Source organism: Diuraphis noxia, unplaced genomic scaffold, assembly GCF_037042655.1.
Source record: "Diuraphis noxia isolate RWA-SAM2 unplaced genomic scaffold, SU_Dnox_SAM2 contig0001, whole genome shotgun sequence".
NCBI lineage: Eukaryota > Metazoa > Arthropoda > Insecta > Hemiptera > Aphididae > Diuraphis > Diuraphis noxia.
Genome location: NW_028301711.1, coordinates 57,921,861 through 57,942,929, shown reverse-complemented (window position 1 = coordinate 57,942,929; position 21,069 = coordinate 57,921,861). Strand labels below are relative to the sequence as shown.

Genomic DNA, 21,069 nt, shown 5'->3' with positions numbered 1-21,069 from the left:
CATACTCGTCAATAATAAATGATATTACATGTTATATCGTATATAACGTCTAACACATTTTGACGTTAGCCCTGCAGGGATTATCATGATATCTCAGCTATATATAGGTACATGGTCGAAATTGACGTAAGAGTTGCTTGTAGTTCCCGAAAATTGGGCATAATAATAATATAATATAATTTTATTTTTATTATTCTTCCACGAATTATACAAACTTTCATTATTCATGTATAAGTTTCACTCATATTTTCCTCTGTTTTTATATTTATTTATATTTAAAGTTATTTTTCCTCCCACTATTATGACCATAAGCATGCGCACTCAGTCTATATTATTTTAACTATAATTAATATTTTGGTAACATCGCTTTTATTATTATTTTATTTTTTATCTTTGTGGCTAAAAACGTGGAGTATCACATAAATGTGTAAAATGGGTAGAAAACTTAATGCAATTTATGTATTCCCATTCTCCCACAGTGAAAATGTACGTGGTGTCATTGTCGTTCACGATTGGGGTTGCGCATTTTTCCCTAAAATACGCCAGCAAACTTCTTCACCGAAAGAGGACAATAATAATACGCACAATGGCAGAACACGTGCGTAATGCACATAACTCATAAGTCATGCTACAGCTAGGCTTGTCGAGTAAAAAACACCAATCGAATTCCTAAAGGATATTTTTAGTCCATTATTATAAATAGCAGTAATATTCGTACGTTTTCATGGAATATCCAATAAATCTATCAAACAAAAAACTCTTAACGTTTGTGTCATAACCAGCAGATACCAAGGAGTTTTCTATTTCTATTTCAACTTTATACAAACCTACATATTAATCTAAAAAATTAAAATAATTTACAACTGTACAAACATAATTTATCTGCATACTAAAAAACAATTATAGTTTACAATGAGAAACACAATAAGCGTTGTACATATTATTTATAGGTAAAGCTTGAATTTGAATTGAACACATCGATATAAGAATGTTTTAATGAAAACATATTTTGAAATTATATTATATTTAATTTGTGTTTGATTAAATATAGTTGAAAACAAATTAAAAGGGTATAAGTGGAGAAAAACAACTAGATACTTATAAGACAATGCTTCCCATGTTTTATTTCTATGACGACGATAAAAGACTAATTAACTTAGAAATAATGATATCTGACATACCGATTAAGTACAATAGTGATAACCTGACAAATAAAAGCATGTAAATTTCAATATGCCAATAAAAAAATTCAATTTGTTAGATGTTTAATATAAAAAAATTGTGTCAAAAACACTTTAGTTACTTGTACTTAGCGGCCCCGCTGAATCGCATAAATTTACAACAGAAATTTACATCAACCGTATAATTTTAAATCGTATTTAATTGTGTTTAATTATAATAAGCAATAGTGAGGGAAAAGACTCTTTAGTTGCATTACGCTAACAATTGTTTAATGATAATTCGACAACGTAGTAGCAACATTGGTGATTGTATCATTTTTATTCGTAAAATGTAGGTACCTATTCAATATTGTCAACAAAATATTAAATCTGGTATTACTTGATGAAAATATCATTTTAAATAGCAGTTATATTTTTTCTCCACTCCAGTGTTTTACTTGGCTCCAAAAACCGTTTTAAATCCTCCTACCTAATGTATCAAATAAATTGGTACACATGATGTTACGATTGTTTTCGATAGATATTTAATTGAATGAAATATAAAAATATCCTTAAATTATCAATGATTTTCGATAGCCAATATCATAACGTATAAACAATATATTATATAAGTTTAGATATTATTCTTTCTACCTGATACTTCGTGAAACTTATAACAAATTGTATGACACTTGTCATTTGATAGGAATCTTAAAATTCCAAACATCATACACATTTTATTCTTTAGGTACCTATGATTGTTATTTCTGCAATTTGGTTAGGTTATCTTAAAATTCCAAACATCATACACATTTTATTCTTTAGGTACCTATGATTGTTATTTCTGCAATTTGTTTATTTAGATTCCGTTTCTTCCAAGTGATTCTCTATGAGTGTAAAAAAATGTCTCTCCACCATCCACCGAGATGTCATCACACTTAAATCTTACGAATAAAATACATTTAGTTAAAATAAAAAAACATACATATTTTTCTATTTATTTACATGTTTAAACATGATATAGTATATATATATATGGTATATAAATAAAATATAAGAAAGAGTTTTACATTTTTCGTTTTTGTTTTATTTTTTGAAATAATGCCATTGATTTTGAATGGGTTGAACATATAAGAAGTTATCCGAAAATAGATACCAACCAATAACTAATATATATGAGTAATAATTATTAAATATTTATTACATAAATAAAGTAATAAAAATTTAATTATTTTATGGCTTGAAAAGACGTATATAATCCACAACATTCGAGCATATTTGAAACCATTAGCGCTTTCCAGTGAAATAATTTCTAACTTCAAGTACCGGAGCTTAATGCTACGTGGTATACGAGTATATATTCATATGAACACTATATACCAAATAAGCTAGCTTTATTCTATTATCATTTATGGAAAAATATTCATTATTGACTACCTACATAAACACGGTTTTTATTTAAAAATGTATTGTATTTTTCAATTGTTTTTAATTAATAATTTAATACTAATTTTAGTTTAAATCATCACGAAAATATAATAATTATTTTGAATCTGTAGTATTAAATAGCAATATTTTTTGTAGATGATATATTTTTTGCAGTCAAATTTTAAACTGTGTATAACATCTACTATTAATATTTACAATATAATTTGCGTTGAAAATTGAGCAAAGTTTATTTTTACTTATACCTAATTGCTAAAAATTATAAAATAGAAATATATGTGGTACTATTTTAAATAGTTGTTTTTGGATTAATAACTTCTGGTTTTTTCAGTAAGATGGACAGGTAATACTTTAATAAAATTATAGTTACACATAGAATAGTAATGAGAACTTACCAATTACTAACCCACACATTCGTAAAATATTTATGACTATATTTAAAATATTTCTTAAAAGAATAATCCTTAAAAATTAAAGATATTGAATTTTCTTAAATTAAATTAAAGGCTATATTTCTAATGTAATAATTTAGTATTTAATTACAAAATTTGTAATTTCATTCTAGCCAAATAACATTGTAGTCAGAAATCGTGTTTATTGAATGTTTCAACAATAGATGGCGCATAGTATTTGGGCAGCGAATGTAAATAATTTTTTTTATATAAACATACGCCTTGTATATACGCTAAAATATAACTAAAAGTACATTTTAAATTATATAATTAGACATTCTAAAGTAAACATTTTTGATAGTTTTTATTTTTCAAAATCTGTCAAATTATTTATTTCCTAAGTTTTAAAACCAAAAAATAGAATGAACTAAAACTTCGTGCGTTCTGTGTATGAATTACTGTTCATAATTTATTGAATTAATTGTTTTTATGTCTATAAAGCCGCGTTTACACGGCGACGGTGACAGTTGATGTTTCAATGTTAAAGAACTGTCATGGCAGTACTGTCACACTATCGCAGTACTGACGCCGTGTAAGCCCCCCTTAACGTATATCTTAGGTAAATACCTATGTTTTTTAAGAATATCACACACGTTTTTGTTTATTTGTTACCATAGTAATAGGCAATAGCATATTTAATTTGATGACCAGTAATCTATTAATTGCTCTGATGTACATAGCACAAAATATTATAATAGTTTAACAATTCAATTCGTTATTTATTTATTTTTTTTCATAATAGTTAAAGTTTTCCTGAATTAGTCAATTAAACTTACCTACTCAAAATTTGCACTATAAATACATTTATTGAAATTAGAAATAAAATATAGTAAAATAATTATTATAATAATGATTAATAGTTATATAATAGAAATAAGATTTATATTGTAGGAAGGCGTCTTCTTTCTGGGCATAATTAAATGTAAGAAAGAATATTCAAATAATAATAATAATAATAATAATAATACTTTTATTAATCATAAAACGACTATCATAATACATAAGTTACTCATAGAGTAATATTACTCTATGAAGTTACTACAACTACAAGTCTATAACTACTGATACACTATAATTGGCATAAAACATAATTAGGTATATAATAAACACTAAGGCAGTGTAACCAGTAGTACGGCACACTACCGACCACAGTATGCCTACAACTCGTCGATCCTGACTTAGGGTTGCCCTCAACCATAGACAACATATTTTAATAATAAAAAAAAAAATAGTAGCAGATAGAGTACATAACATAATGATCAGAAATAACATAATAAATTCATAAGCGCATAACATAATGGTCATAATTAACATAATAATTAGAGAAAAAAATCATACCTGAATAACCATGGAAGTGTTAACATACTATATTTTTACAATATTATAGTAGCAAACAGTGATTCGCTTTGTAAACAATCAAGACCAGTTTGCCACATCCTTATGTTTCCTATAGAAATAATTCCTTCATAAGATCTTTGTGTTTGCTGAAAACCTGGTATGTCAGTAATTAAAAATCTATCATTGGGTAAGGTTTTTTTGACTAAATAAGGACCTTTAAATTTAGGTACTAGTTTTTTATTAGCCCCAATAGTTACATCATAGTTTCTTATTAATACTAAGTCCCCTTCAATGTAATTTGTTGGTTGTTTATGTTTTTTATAATAATTAGTTTTGTTCTGCAATTGAACTTTATTTATTTGATTAGCAGCTTCTTGTCTTAGTTTAACTAAATCCCTATCAATACTTTGTATACAAGAGTCTAAGTACATTTTAATTTTATCATTAGGTCTACCTAATTGTTTAACACCGTATAATAACATTGCAGGTGCTTGATTGGTAGAACGGTTAACAGTATTGTTCACTACATAATCAATTTCAATTAAGGTTTTATCCCATTGTGATATGGTTGGTGCTAGTTTGGCTATCATAGGGATAATTGTACAGTTCACCCCCTCAGCTTGCCCATTGGCTCTAGGTGTACCCATAGCAATATGAATAAGTTGAATGATATTTTCATTCATAAAATCTTTAAATAAAGCTGAAGTAAAAGCACAACCTCTATCTGAGATAATAGGTCGACTGTAACAATTAAAATAAATCTTTAGATGTTTAACGACTTCATTACTGTTGGTAGTTTCAGTAGGGAATAATTTCACAAATTTAGTAAACGCATCAGTTACTAAAAATATGTAGGTATTTATATCCACGAGGTGCCTTTTCAAACGGGCCTAAATGATCTATGTGAATGGTATTAAAAGGAAGGTTTCCTTTAGGAATAGGGTATAGAAATCCTTCAGTTTTACCACTATTTGGTGTAAAAGATAAACATTTTAAATACTTTGATATAGGTATATAACTTGACTTTCTCTTTTATATTGGGAAACCAATATGAATTTTTGAATAAGCTCAACTACTTTATCAGCACCGACATGGCCCACGTTGTCATGACAGGTTCTAATAACATTATCAATTAATTCATCACCTTCAATGGACTATTATTAATTCCAGATAACTTAGGACTAACAGGAGTAACTAACACATTAGACGGTACACTTCTTTGTTTAATAATACATATTGGACTACCTGTATCAACGATCACATCTGTTGTCCAATTTACTCCTACACATTCAACATCAATATTCAGCATCAATGGTAGATTACCTGGTTCGTTGATCTCAATCATGGTAACTGGGTCATCACCGCTTGTCGCTGAAGTGGTGCTGGTTACTTTGCAGTCTCACTGGCTATGTCCCATTGATCCGCACTTGAAACATTGGTTTAAGACAGTCCCGGATGGTGTGCAATAGACTGTAGCTGTTAAAGCAACGTTTTGGTTCACTTCTTACCGACTCCGTTAATCGTTCATTCTTCTTAATACTGATAGTTTTCGGTAGTAAATTGAATTAGGATCTAATTGTTTGTCAGAACTATTATTAGACTTAAAGCGAGTTGAACGCATTTTATTTAACCGTTCATAAGTCAGAATGTCATCAAGAATACTGTCAGTATCATTGTGTTATCTCGACAATAGATAAGTGACCATACTTTGAGAATAAAATCCCTCTAGCAGTTGAGTTTTTGTTTCCTCAAACGACAGTTTCAAATCACTGCATAATCGTATTTTGTCATAAAAATAGTTGATGGTAGTTTTGTTTTTAACTGCGACCTAGCGACTAGCAAATGCCATAATTCAGTGCGATTTTGTGTACTCACAAATGATCGCATAAACTGTTGTTCAAAATCTTCCCAGGTGACAAAAATACGAGTCCTGAACAACTGTTGAGCTGGTCCACTTAAATTGGCACGAACTGATTCAATTTTCAAATAAAACGAGTATCATAATACATAAGTTACTACAACTACAAGTTTACAACTACTGATACACTATCTGCATAAAACATAATAACATAATAAACACTAAGTCAATGTTGCCAATAGTACTGCACACTACCAACCACAGTATGCCTACAATATATTATTTTATAATAAATATTTATAACTGTATATTATAATGTATATTATTTTGATCGTTCTTATGCAAATATAAAATTAATTTCATATTATTAATTTTTAATTTATTATACTATGAAAACATTGGGCGTCTACGTATGAACCGATAAAAGGTAGAAAATATGTTCGGTGAATGGTATTATTGCAAACTGCAGGCATGTTTATGTGATTGGGCAAATTAAATTCTCTTCCAATCTCATCTTTCCTTCTTTTTCTCTTCTCCCACATTCGGACTTCACACCTCAGATAAAACAACACTCCACCAACTCTTGGCTCTCTCTCTCTGGAACAACCTACCTGCAGAATTCGCCTCAAGATACAGAAATATCACACCTAATATTCTAAAAAAAACCTGGTTTAATAACTTACACTTACATAGACCATATTATATTGTACAATTTAATAGGCTACGTATTGGACATCACCTTCTACCCAGCCATTCCTTCAAACTTGGCCTTAATGATTCTCCATTCTGCACACTTCACCTAAATGAATGTATCTATGACTTATCCCATATACTATTTGACACCCTGCCCATCAAACCAAACGCATTACTCTAGTTGACATATATAAAACTCTTAATATCTCTTTTAATATTTACTCCATACTAAACACAAAATCCACTACCGCCATCAAATTAGTAATTTCATTCATATTGGATGCTGGCTTTGTTATATAATATTATAATGTAATATATTATGTTGCATAATGTAGGTATAGATTGTAAATGTTGAGCTATCATAGTTTTATACTAATAGCTAATAAAAAAAAAAAAAAAAAAAATTGTAAGGCTTCATTGGATGGTGCTTGAAATTATTATTCATAAATTTGTGTATAAGTATTTCGTAGGTAGAAACCAGAAAGCATCTTAATATTTTTGATTGGAACATTTTAATTTAATTATATTTGTTTGGAACAATTATAATACTTCCTTATAATTTTTATGCATGTATTTACTTACTAACCATTAATAATATTATTATTACATTATGTCCTTCGTAATATTCACAAAATAACTATTATTAGGGTTCAGACGTTGTATAGATGTTACATATTATGTTTTTTTAATTTATTTAGAATAAAGGATCCAACAGCTAAGTCATTAGTGTGCGATTGTATTTGCATTATATTATGATTAGATGTTATGGTTTCAATGTGACCAAGATATACATTCGATCCATCAATTGTCCATAGTTATTATTGACCAATAAACCTATATAAACTATATATAATTTATGTTTTATATATTTTACATATTTATAGTACCTACCTGCTTTCCTATTTAATAAATAATTTTTTAACATACCTATAGGTAATATAAAAGAATTTTATAGGGGGGTGTACCTAGTGGCCGGGCGGATAAAAGGCGTCGGTTGCGACGCACACCATCGCCGGTTCGAATCCCGCTGTCTGGAAAGAGAGACCGCCGCCCCCACCGGGGCATGGCAGAAACCTAATGGTGTCCATTCGAAATTCTGCCAAAACATCCACAAGTACCAAAACCAACAGTTTCCTCCCCGACAATTCCACAGGCTAATGACCCTTGTTGTCGAAGCCTCAACCCTCAATAAAAAAAAAGAATTTTATTTTTTTAAAGGTTTGAATAAAGTAGTAAAAATTCAATATTTCTACAACTACTAATATTTTTTTATTTTTTATTTTTTGATTAATCCATGTTTTTGTTATAGACTAACATAGACTAACGGTAAATTTTTATTTGTGTCTTTTTAATTTAATAAGTGTATATTTTATTGACATTGACTTCTACATATAACTTTCAAGTATACTGATTATTACCATTATACTTTTTTGAATTTGATTGATTTTTTACAACATATATAACTTTTGTACGAATGTCTTTTGTTTGGTTGTAAAAAAGACTTCTCGGTGTCAGGTGATCATAGTAATAATAATATATACATTCTAGCTGCCGTCACCTTGTTTTTTCATATTGACTTGATAGAAAGACGTAAAGACGCAAGTTCTCTGATCAGTCACTCTGTAATATTGTTACCTACAGTTCAAAGCTCTTATCTGACGATTATTTTGCATGAATAATATTGATATTTTGATATTGCTATTGTGTAAAAATATTTTGATGTTAGGATGTTTTTTATAGGTACCTGCATGGATTGACTCACATATTCTATTCTTGTATAACCACTTAATTATTACAGTTAACTTCTTTACAAAACTAAACTTTAAGACGTACATGACTAATTGAATAACAATTTAACCTAAAATTGGAATTTTTGTCAAATACTAAGAAATACTAACAATTATGTTAATATAATTGCATGGCTTTGAAATACAGCTATAATATTCTAATAACTTTTTCACGAACTCCTGGATAAAATAAATATGTGCAAAATAATATAATGTTTGGTTTTATAGGTGACGGTGTGGCAGAAAACAATCGTCCAGGGAAAGAAATCAACGCCGTCATGAAATCGACGGCCAATGGTGGATCGTCTGACGGATCAGTGGACGCAGCGATGGCTGTAGCGCAAGACAACGGGGCTGATGACCGGGCGGCTACCACCATTCAGGCAGTGTACCGTGGTTTTAGGGCCCGGAAGTACGTGGAGGCGGTTAATGCAGCCGCGGTAAAGATCCAAGCGGGTTTCCGGGGATACCGAGTCAGACAGTCCCTGAAGAACGCGGCTCCGTCTACGGCCACAACGACCACCGATGAGAGCCAGTGTTGGTCAGATGACGACCAAAAGTCAGTTGTGTCCGTCACCTATACACCGCTCAAAGAATACGGATATGAGCCCCGTGGTGTCGGTGACGGACGAGGGGACGGTGATGATGGCAGTGATAACAGTGATGATGGGCAAATTTCCGGTGTTGTTACTAGTGTTACTAGTGATAAGGTTTCCAGTGTTCCCAGCGACATTGGTGGCGGTGAAGGTGAAAGTGGTGGAGGTTATGGTGGTGGTGATAGTGTTGGGGGAGGTACTGTCGGAGGTGTTCATGTTGGCGCAGGCGTTGAAGTCGGTGGTGTTGGTGTTTACAAGGTGGACGAAGATGACGACGATCAGCTACAAACGGGCGACGACGAAGTTTTCGAGCGCGATGACAACGAAATCGGTGGCGGAGGTGGCGTTGGAAATTCGACAACAAATCCAACCATCACTTTGTCGGGAACCGCGAATGCGACCGAAGTATCCACACAGGATGACGCAACCGAAGCGGAGGCGCTGGTACAAGCTGCTATAAAAATTCAGGCTAGGGTCCGTGGTTTTGCAGCCAGAAAACGCATGAACGAAGAAAAGAATGATGGTGCCGAAAAGAAATAAACATGTCTCAATAGTTATATTAATAATATAATAATAATAAATATGTTATTAAAAAATATATCACACTCCTTGATTTTAAAAAAATCGATGATTTTCGTTTTTCTCTCTTTCTCCATCTGTTTCTCTAAACTTTTATCCATCGACCTGTCCGCCTATATATTTGTCCAACATGCCTCATTTTTAATTATGTCAGCCTTATAATAATATTATATAATAATAATTTTAATTTAATTTTCACATACACGGTCGACAGACATTAAAAATATTACGCGTACGAATTATTACAGTTTATACTCTGTATACGATTGTTTCACAATTACTGACACAAAACAATATATGTACGAAAGAACAAAAATAATTTTTAAAAATCTTAAAGATGTTTAAAAAATACGCATGTATTATTTCGATTGGACTATGTTATTTTGCTATTTTTGTGATACATTCGAATCTGAATAGTAATTTTTATTATAACGCAACAATTTAATATTTCTAATATTATTCTTTATCACCGACACAAGTTCTTCGCATCTTACCATAAACCGTACTTGCACATTAAATTAATTTCACACTCTATAGAAGCTTACAGATATTAGTTTATTAAGTATATTTCTAGTTATTACAATTAATAATTGGTCTGAGAATTGGGTAACATTTTACAACACCAACACTCAATATGTCTGTCGCCCGATATTTAAATTTAATAATATATTCATATTTTATTATTCTCTATTCATTAAGCTTATAATATTTACTCGTTGCCCGAGCAACATATTAATGAATTAAGTAGTGTTTAAAGTGAACCTTAATTTGTGGTCTCATGTATTTTGCTTGTCAATGATTCAATTAAGATTAAAACAAATATTGGACAATTTAGTGGAGATATATTAATAATTGTTATGACTACCCGTTATCCTTATTTATGTTTAATTATATAAGACAATGTTAGTGTAGTTTAAAAAATTGAGAAAATTAAATACAAAAATTATATTATATACCTAACCATTTAAAGCTGTATTAAATGTATGTAGAATATGTAGTTGTTCTGGCTATTTAATTTATTGTTTAATTTAAGTTTAAATTCATATTTAAACATTAGTATCTCCCAATCTGATTAATATTATACTACAAAGTATTCACCTTATTAGCTTATTTTTTTTTAGTATCATGTATGTGTTAGAAAAGTATATTCCATAGAAGCTATTAAATAATATTAAATAATTATATCCATCGTAGAAATATTATACATACCTAAATATGATGTATTTTGTATGTTGTTTCTAAACAAATCTTATTTAGCTTATAATATAAACATTGTTAGTCGGTAAATTTGAACATTTTTGATTTTAATCCAACCAGGGAGACATAGCTCTATAACTACATACTTACAATAATAAAATCAATTATTATATGCTGCTAAATAATTTTCACTTTCATAGGTGTTCGAAAATTGTTATTCTAAAAAAATAAGTTGAATAAAATATAAAATGTTAAGAACTATTTTGAAACAATACATACCTATTGTAAAACATAAATATTTATTTAAAAATTTAAAATAATAATCTCCAGTATGACTTCAACTCCACTATGTAATTTATAAATACAATGCCATTGCCATAGTAATTAACATTATTATATGATGTGTATAATATGATAAATAATATTTTCAATGTTTAATTTGAAAACTTCAATAATAAATCTAAACGAAAAATTATTTATCTATATCACTGTACATATAATATTATAAATTAAGATTCCGATATTATCAACATTAAAAATCATGTTTTTTTTAAATATCAAAAAATAAAATTATTGATAAATTTTTAACCATTTACATAATATTATTGATTTTGTTCTTTATAAATCCATGACATATAAGGATTTTATCGACACAAATAATTTTAACTCCAATAAATTTTTGATGTTGCTTATTGATGAATAATAAAATAACTTTTTAAAGCCTCTCTGACAAATATTCAATTAATTGGCAGTTTAACTGCCAGTTAAATGTTTCAAAGTGTGTTCAATATTGATAAATATAGCAGAAGGGGAAGGATAATATAAACAATAATTTTTTTCTTTAGTATTTTGACTTTATTCTTTTCCATGGTTTTCATTTATCGGTAATTTTATGAAAAAAAAAAAAAAAAAAAACGTATTTCCTGTTTAATAAATTATAAATAAATAGATAGTTAAATCCATAATATGATTCAAATAAGTTGAATTAAATAAAATCGGGTTACAAATACATTTTAAATAAACCTAATGTAATATTTTTAGAGATCTATACGTCAATATTTTTGGAACTGTAATCATCATGCATCGATGAAAAAAGTCTTAAACTTGACATAATGTATAGAGCTATGTCTCATATTTCAAATATCTTATGGATGTGAAGTGAATTGTTCATTATCAAAATGATAGGTACATAGGTAAATTATAATATTATACATAATAATCATTTAATTAAATAATTTAGATGTAAGCACGATTGTATTTATTTTTAATTTGTTTTGTTCTTCAATGTTTTATTAAATATTTATTGTTTTTGTCATAAATCACACACGGATGTAACTATTTTCGTTCATAATTCGTGTGTGAAATATCCCGGATTAATGTACACAAAGGGGGAGAAACAAGTTTAATTTCAACAGGCCATATCAACATTTTGAACGAATAAAGATAGTACCTATGAGTAGAATGTAATGGGAAAAATAGTTCAGGGTTTTATTTGTTTAAAGAATAGAGATATATTCGAGGAAAAAGAAACACCATACATTAAGTCCTTCAAATATCCTCTAGTAATGCATTGCAGTCGGACACATTACCTGCCTGTGTCCCCAGGGAGCGAAATGTTTGTATCAATAACATAGAGAATAAGCTCTTATAATGCTAAAAGGCCACTGAGAGTATGATTGTGATTGAAACCCAGTAAAATGGAACTCTTGTAGCTCAAATCATTCTGATTGGGAATCATGTTAAAGAAAAAATACTTTTCACTCGTATAACTATGAAGTGATTGAAATTATTTCACAAGTAACGAGATTCAATATAAGTGTAGATGTATAATATGTTTTTATTTTATATTTTTAATAAAAGTTCAGTATAAATACAAGTCAAAAAAATCATTTTAAATCAATTTATTTGTTGACCTATTGAAGTTTCATTTACATTTCAAAGTCTTGATAAAAACTCCGGGACCAATCAATTAGGTAAAGGTTATAATTCAACTTTAATAGACAATTATTATTACGATAGCATATATTATTATTTAAATTAGTTATTTTGTTGTTTGAATTTTCCATAGAATACTGTTTTTTTTTTTCATATTATTGTTGTGTGTGTTTAATGTTTATAATAAATTATATTATACTGAATTAAAAAAAAAAAAAAAACAACATGAAAAACGATTTTTTTCCTGACCAATAGGTGCTCAAAAAAAAAAAAAAAATTAAATAAATAAAATGTTTATCTTAAACTATGACATATTCAATAATTACAAGTTATATAGTTATATGAGTGGTGTATGAAAAATTACTTTTTTGCATTAGTTCCTTTCATCCTAGTTCCAAAACATAATTATTGTGTTTTTTTTTTTGGTATTCGAGGTGTAGGTAGTATACAACAGATATTTTGAAAAAAGTACTTTTCTATTTAAATCTTATTTCGTGATATGAAATCTAGGTGTGTATTTTTCATAAACAAACATTAATAGCTCTCACTCTCTATAGTTTTTACATTTAACTATGGGAGAGCATTTTTTTACAATTAAGTGTAAGCCCTAAAGGGCATGTTATTACTATTTAATTATATTGTTATTATTTCAAAAAAATTTGAATACCTATAAAATAAATTCCAAATTAATTAAATCAAATTCATTATGTACCCAACTCACTCAGTCATCCATAGTAGGTACCTATATATAATTGATTATAAAGTATTAATATAAGTTATTAATGACCTAAACTATTACAATAATAATATGAAGTATATTCTAGAAATATTAAGTACCCACGAATAATATTTTTAGATTACAATATTATAACTAAAATCGTTATTCTTGGTTATTTAATATGTAACATCCAATTTTGAATTTAAAATAACTTTTCAAAAAACTGTGTTTGTATAAATTTTAGATTTTTTTCGCAACAAAATTAACTAATTACGTGGAACCTTGTTTTAAATTTTTAATCCTTAGCTATAAAAATCAAACGTTTTATACATTTTTAACAACCAAAGAATTCATACATTTTCAATTAAATAAATTTTGTAAAAATTTGAATTTTAAATTGATATAAAAAAACCCTATTAATGTATTTTTAATATTTTCCAACTACTGTTATATCAATTAACGGGGAACCTTTTATTCAATTTTAAAGTTTTTTCGACCCAATGAATATTAGTTCATCAATATTTATAGAATAGAAAAACTAAAAAACGGAAAATTTCAAATGTCTATAAATTTTTTAAAAATTGTATCAAGTAAGTATAAGAATTGATAAAATAAATATTAGGAAACATTTTGAAAAACAACAAAATAAGAATATTTGGACAAGAGAAATTAAGTTAATAACAAATGTTGTAATTTAAATGCCCATAAAAATTTAATTTACCTTTCCGTTAGATATTTTTTATTTGATAAAAGAAGACAAATTCAAGAAAAATCTTGTATTAAATTTTCAAATTTGAAACTTGAGATTTGAAAAGACAATTTTTATGAATTCCTTACTCAAAATAAATTACAAATTTTCTTGATTTGTACGTATTTTGTTAAATTTCATCGTTCAGTTCAATTATTATTAAAAAAATTGTAGGTATGTATATTTAATGTTCTTTATCATTTTAACAATATATAAATGGCTTTGAATTAAATTTTGAAGCTTTTAAACCATACAAATTAAATTTAAAATTTTACTGACATGAATGGAAAAAAAACAAATAAAATTGTAATATAGTAGAATACAAAAAAGAGAGATGGGTAGAATAAGATAAGCTGGAAACTGGGCTGAGTGTAATTATTCCATAACAGAACTGGAATTGCTATCTATTGTTTTTGTTTGTGAGAAATGTCATTGTCGTCATTATCATTGACTTCCAACGTCATCTGCGCAACGCTTGATTAACTCGGTGGATGTTACACCTTAAAGAGTTCAATATGCATGTAAAACACATTCCTGGATCAGATAACGTTATTGATACCCTGTCCAGAAGTCCTGCTGGGCAAGAGAAAGCAGAAAACCTTTGCCAAGATTTCGACGTGTCCCGACAATCACGTCGAAGAAGATCCAAGCCGAGTTTCAACGCCAAATATCGTCGTTTAAGTCAATTTGTTTGTCACAAAGGGAGGACACAAATCTTGATAGACTTCACCAGCTGCTTATGGATTTACATAGACCACAGATTCCGTATCTTGAACACTATAGCTTAGTAGAGGGGGTACTATTTTTTCGACGACACAAGTCCACTGATCCCTGCCGACAGAGTAGACGAATTGATTACTCAGGTACATGGTCATGTCGGACCAAAGAAGTGTATACTCGCGATACGTGATTTCTGTTATTTCAAAAGCTTTCAGTCACATATCCGACAAGTTATCCGAAACTGTGTTCTCTGTCAAAAGACGTCAACCGTTCGCATAGAAGGTGAAATAACGATCTGTACTCGCCGATGTCCCACTCAGACGAGTATTAGTCAATCTGTACGGTCCTCTCCTTCCAGGTTGGAACCAAGTCTGATCCATTTTTGTCGTATTTGACAATTTTTCACGATTTGTGTAGTTATACCCAGTGAAGAGAGTAATCGTGACGGTTACCAAACGCATGATTGACGACTATATATCTACCTACCGGAAACCTTGATGCATCGTATCAGATCATGGAATGCAGTTTTGGAGCAATGCATGCTTTAGGAATTCCGCCTACAATGATTTCTGTGTACCACCCTCAATCCAATCCAGCAGAGAGTGTAATGCGAGAACTCGGATGCATGTTTCGGGCGTACTGTCACGAAAACCATGTTGAATGGCCGTGGTACGTTTCATACATCGAATGGGTGTTAAACAATACAGTCCACGAATTAACAGGTCACACTCCACAAGAACTTTTCCTATCCATCGAACAATACAATCCGTCCGGAAATATCGTCTCGTTTCCCCTATGTCTTCCTCTAGTGCAGAGAACTAAACTTACCATGTCCCGAGAGATCTAGCTCACCCATTCTGAACGAAGGAAACACCGCCATGACAAGCAAGGCATCCCGGTGTCATTTGTCGTTGGTACCCACGTGTTGGTGAAAACGCATCGGCTCAGTTCATCCGTCGACAAATGTATCCAGAAATTGTTTCTGTTATATGGAGGGTCTTTCGTGATCACCATAATATGTATCAAAGACAATGGCTATATTCTAGCAGACCCCGATACCAACTGAAATATTGGAACTTATAATATAACTTATAATTCACCTCCGTCCGTTCCAAAAACCGATCAGTTTACTGCTACAGCAGACCAAAGTCATTGCTAGCTCCCTGAACCATAGAACCCAGGTCATACATTTTTTTCGTCTTATATTACCGTTCATTATTATTCCTTAATACTATTATTCGAATTTGCGTTTTGTCATCGTCATCCGTGAAAGCTATCCCCGATTGAACTTTCATGGGAGGGGAGGGAGGTTTCTGTGACGTAGAACGCAAACTATAAAACGAACATAAGGTTCATTATCACTATATGGTATATCGTAGGTACATTGCGAGTCGGCGTGTGATAAGACAACTTATCCCGTGGACCTCACGTCTTCGCCGATCAACGACCAAACTATCTATACGGCAATCGGGGCGTAACATGTTTCCACCAAAAAGTAGACCTTTCCCTTTTCCACCAATATCCGTTACCACCAAATGAGATCTATCTATAATTAAACCACGGTTAATTTACAAAAATAATTTGTATACTACACTTCTATTAAAATCTCTTTAATACAGTAATAAATTAATTTAAAATATTAATGCTGAATTGAAAAAATTATATATTAGTGTATTTAGTTATGTATATATTGTATCTACTTATATATATAATTGGTTGATATGTTTTTTCAATCGTAGAATATAGTAGTATTCTATTGTTTTTGTAAAAACGTGGTAAATAATTTTATTTGGTGGAAACGGAAATTGGTGGATAATTAATTAATAATAATTAATAATTTTTTCCTAAAAACGTTGTTTTTTTAACAAAATGAAACTTTGTAAAAAAATTTTTTCAAAAACATTGATACTTTTTGAAATAATGAGTGGTTCATGATAAAAAAATCGCCCTGTATAAGTAAATATCGAACATAATATATAATTTAAATGCATAATAATTGTACAACTTTTCTTCATTTACATATATTATTTAATTAACAACAACTTAATTCAAAATTGCAAATCCCACATGTATTAATCTACACTATTTATATATATAATAAAAATCAGTTAGTGGAAGACTATGAACAGCTAAATATTTCAAATTTAAATTTTATTTAATATGTTATATTTTAAGATTATTTAACAATATAATTATGATTATTGTTATAAACAATAAGGTAACATGTAAGAAAAAAACTCATCTATTTAAATATATCTTGACTGAGATCATACCATTTTATATTACCTACTTTAATCAAAGGTTATATGAAAAATAATAATAAAAACAATACTTTTAATTTTAAAATATAGTGCACTGGAATATTTCCTAAATGAATAACTTCACCGTTGGTTATGTATAATATTATGTTTTCGCCAACAATAACTAGGGTACTACATTTATTTTTTTACCTTTTATTACAAATCCTTTTAATTTTAAAATTAATTATAACCGTTTGAAATTGTATTATATTGACCTAACACGCTGATATGTTCATACGCCATAGTTCTTAAAAATCTTTATGTGTATGACGATTCTAATTCGTTTTCCCGACCGAGCTTGGTCCATTTCCACTGTTTGGTCTCGTTTTTGTTGATGTTGTTCTCGTACAACCTGGTCATAATCGCTTCCAACATGGCTGAAGATATAATGTCATTTTTCCGGACGTCCAACACGACTAATGAGTCGTTGATCATCAACGTGGACAGCGCCAACTGAGCGCCACGATCTGTAAGCCCACAATTCTGTAAGTCCACGGCTTTCACATAAAAGTCGTCTTTCAACGACTCGAACAAGTCAGCAACTCCAGCGTCACCAATGCTGGTATTATCGTTGAGCGTCAACCTCCGCAACCCGTGCATGATATCCGGATTGGCAGTCCTATACCTCAGCGAGTGCGCCCAACATTCTTCGTGCCGCTTAACCTGCTGTTTTTTTATCACATCTAGCAGACCGGACTTTGCCGAAGCATGGCTTAGAGAACATCCAGACAGATCCACAGATCGGATGTTTGGTTTGTCCCTGAGCACCCGGCAGAGCAATAGACAGGCACCGTCTCCGATGCGGCTGTAGGCCAGGGACAAGTGCTGGATTGTTTGGTTAGTGTTGATACCGGATATGAGTGTTCCTAGAGCTTGTTCGTCAAACAGTACGTTTTCCAGTTCAAGACAAACCAGTGCAGTTGTGTTGATCATTACCTCGTAAACGGAATTAGCGATCTCCCGAACTACGTATAGTGTGCTCACAGCGACAACGTTTCTGCAGAAAAATGATCACGACTATTATACTACATAATGATGACAACAACAATAATGTACAGAAAGATGCGCAAACTATCATTTTTAGAATTTAGAAATCTACCAGCCGAACGACCAACCCACCATCATTAAACATCTAAAATTCTTAACATTTTTCTATATTTAATGCTTTATAGAAGTTCATCATACAATATCACATATTTTACAATATAATATAATTATAAATTATAAATGTATACACCATATCCAAAAGTGACTCAGCCATTTTGTAAAAAAAATTTCATTGATAGGTATTTGAAGTGCTAAATGGCATTTTTTATGTGAGCTATAGAAAATCATTAAAACGTGAACATCATAGTATTTATGGAAACATTTTTAAAAAAGATCATATAATTTTTTTTAAATAATATATCATGGTCATAATTATTGAAATAAATGTTTTGAGAGCTTGATGTTGTATATAGGTAAGTTTACCTCTAACAAAAAATGATAGCCCAGTTCTAATTATTTTATCTTTGGTAATAAAGCTAACGAATTGAATTATTACATGACATGTAGACATTTTAATCTACCACCACGTTCTCAAAGGCGACTAAGATTTAAAACATTTTAATTTTATTTTTGTATCAATTTTTATGTTTATTATCTTTATAAATTATATTTAAACTAGCTGATAACGTGCATTTCGTTTCCCGTTAAATGTACTAAATCTATATTACTCAAACTTTGTTCAATTCATTATTTAATAATCGGTGTATGGTGTTCAAAACTTATCTTATCTTTTCCGTTACCGGAATAAAAATTCTAATTCGCAGAAGTGTAATATTATCAGGTAGGTAATCTACCTACAGTAGATCGCGGATCTCGTGCTGTTTGTACGTAAGTTTATGATTTAACTCTAATGTATTCAAGTTATACTAAGTTTGTCATTTTTACTTAATGCTACAAACGATGGATGAATAATAAAATCAATCAATACAAAATTCTTAATTATCCTAGAAGTTTATTTTTTTAAATACAAATAGATAGCTGAATTACCCGGCGTTGTATGGGAAAAAATAGTAATTTATACTGTACAAACTCTCTTTGTCTGATGCATACAAAAATTTAGCTAACACATGCGCATTAAAATAAAAGATACGATGAAAGAAAGCGGTGAATACACAATAATATCTAAATTGAAACAGGTTGACAACTAATAAAACTCATGCCTCGCGTTTTATATTATACTTTAAAAAAATGCGTTTTTTTGAAAAGTAATTTTTATTATTTTGGAAAAATGTTATATAACTACAGATTAACCAATATTTCTTTATAAACAATATTTTTAGTTTTTTCACCATAGGCATATATGTATAAGTTTTTTCTGAGCTTACACGGAAGCAGGCAATATAAAATTGTCTATGAGTGAAGCAGGGATCACTGATGTCAATTCCTGCAACTTTCATGGTCTGTCCTTGTACTTTATCAATTAACATGGCAAAACAAAGTTTGATAGGAAATTGGACACGTTTAAATTCGAAGGGATACTCGTTTTTTATCATTGGTATTCTTGGAATATATATAATTTGACCATTCGATGAGTCGGAAAGAATTTCAGCTAAAATAAGGTTATATTTCAAAGATAATATTTTTAATCTTGTTCCTTTGCACAATTTTAGAGCATTTAAATTTTTCATGAAAATAATAGGCGCACCAATTTTTAAATAAATTTTGTGTGTGGGGTGGGGGGTGGGCTTGATGGATTTAATGAGTTAAAAAAAAAAAAATGAAACCCGAGCATCATAAGCATAACCGTCGGCCGTCGGACACGTTGGGTAGTCAGCGAGAAGATCAAATTGTAGTGATAGTGGAAGCCTGGAATGCTTGCCATGTTGCCAATTCTACGTAACAGGCCATTATTTATAGTAATTGATTTATTAGAGAATCGATCAAATGCCATAAACTTTCTCCGCAATGAGCTCTTAAATTTTTTAAAAAAATTATAACGATCAGTTCGGTAGTTTCCGAAAACATAGGCATCAAAGGTATTCATTTTCACATTTATATAATAGAAGATATATCTTACTTATCTACATACCATAAGTATACCTAACACAAGAAAATGTCTGTAATTTTTTTTTAAACCTACTTAATTTAATGATATTTTGTTTAGATTCTAATAACACTTACTTTGGTGCCTCAACGGCATTATCGAATGTGGCGTAGTTTGTTGCCAATGCTTCAGTGTACCGTTTATTTTTTATGCGCACATGATGGGTACTGGTATCAGTGCTCAGAGCTTCCAATGCAGCTCGCCAATTGTCAACTTTCATTCGATCACCCAAAATTTCAATGGAGTTCGTCTTAACACTAAATTTCACCCATGGAACCGGGCATGTTTTGTACTTACCGCAAATTGCAGTGTATACCAATCCAAATTGATGTTTCAACGAACATCCAAACGACTCCCTTGATCTGATAGTAGATAACGATGTTCTACGTTTTTCGCTAAGAGATGACAACATTCCAGAGGCATTGGATTTGGACGAATGATTAACCAACAT

General features: G+C 30.0%; 2 protein-coding genes across 4 annotated transcripts in view; one reads left to right on the top strand and one right to left on the bottom strand.

The window, feature by feature from the left end:
- The window catches only part of LOC107162271 (uncharacterized), a 194,081-nt gene extending 181,656 nt beyond the window's left edge, over nt 1-12,425 (top strand). For all 3 annotated transcript variants that reach the window (XM_089215586.1, XM_089215591.1, XM_089215595.1), the window contains exon 5: nt 8,963-12,425. In XM_089215586.1, coding sequence (XP_089071712.1) covers nt 8,963-9,870 — 908 coding nt within the window. In that variant the 3' untranslated portion in view covers nt 9,871-12,425. The remainder of the gene's footprint in view (nt 1-8,962) is intronic.
- A 5,360-nt stretch (nt 12,426-17,785) lies between these two features.
- On the bottom strand, nt 17,786-21,069 carry LOC107162268 (centrosomal protein of 78 kDa-like). Its single transcript, XM_015509099.2, has 2 exons — nt 20,696-21,069; nt 17,786-18,524 (listed from the first exon to the last, which is right to left on the bottom strand). Exons 1-2 carry the CDS (start codon nt 21,067-21,069, stop codon nt 17,786-17,788), a joined length of 1,113 nt encoding a protein of 370 aa, XP_015364585.1.

What these genes read in the sequence shown, in the direction of transcription:
- LOC107162268 (XM_015509099.2), bottom strand. Translation starts at nt 21,069, where the DNA reads ATGTTGGTTAATCATTCGTCCAAATCCAATGCCTCTGGAATGTTGTCA. An exon ending in AATGCCGTTGAGGCACCAAA is followed by an intron (nt 18,525 to 20,695) that starts GTAAGTGTTATT and finishes ATTTTTCTGCAG; the next exon opens with AAACGTTGTCGCTGTGAGCA.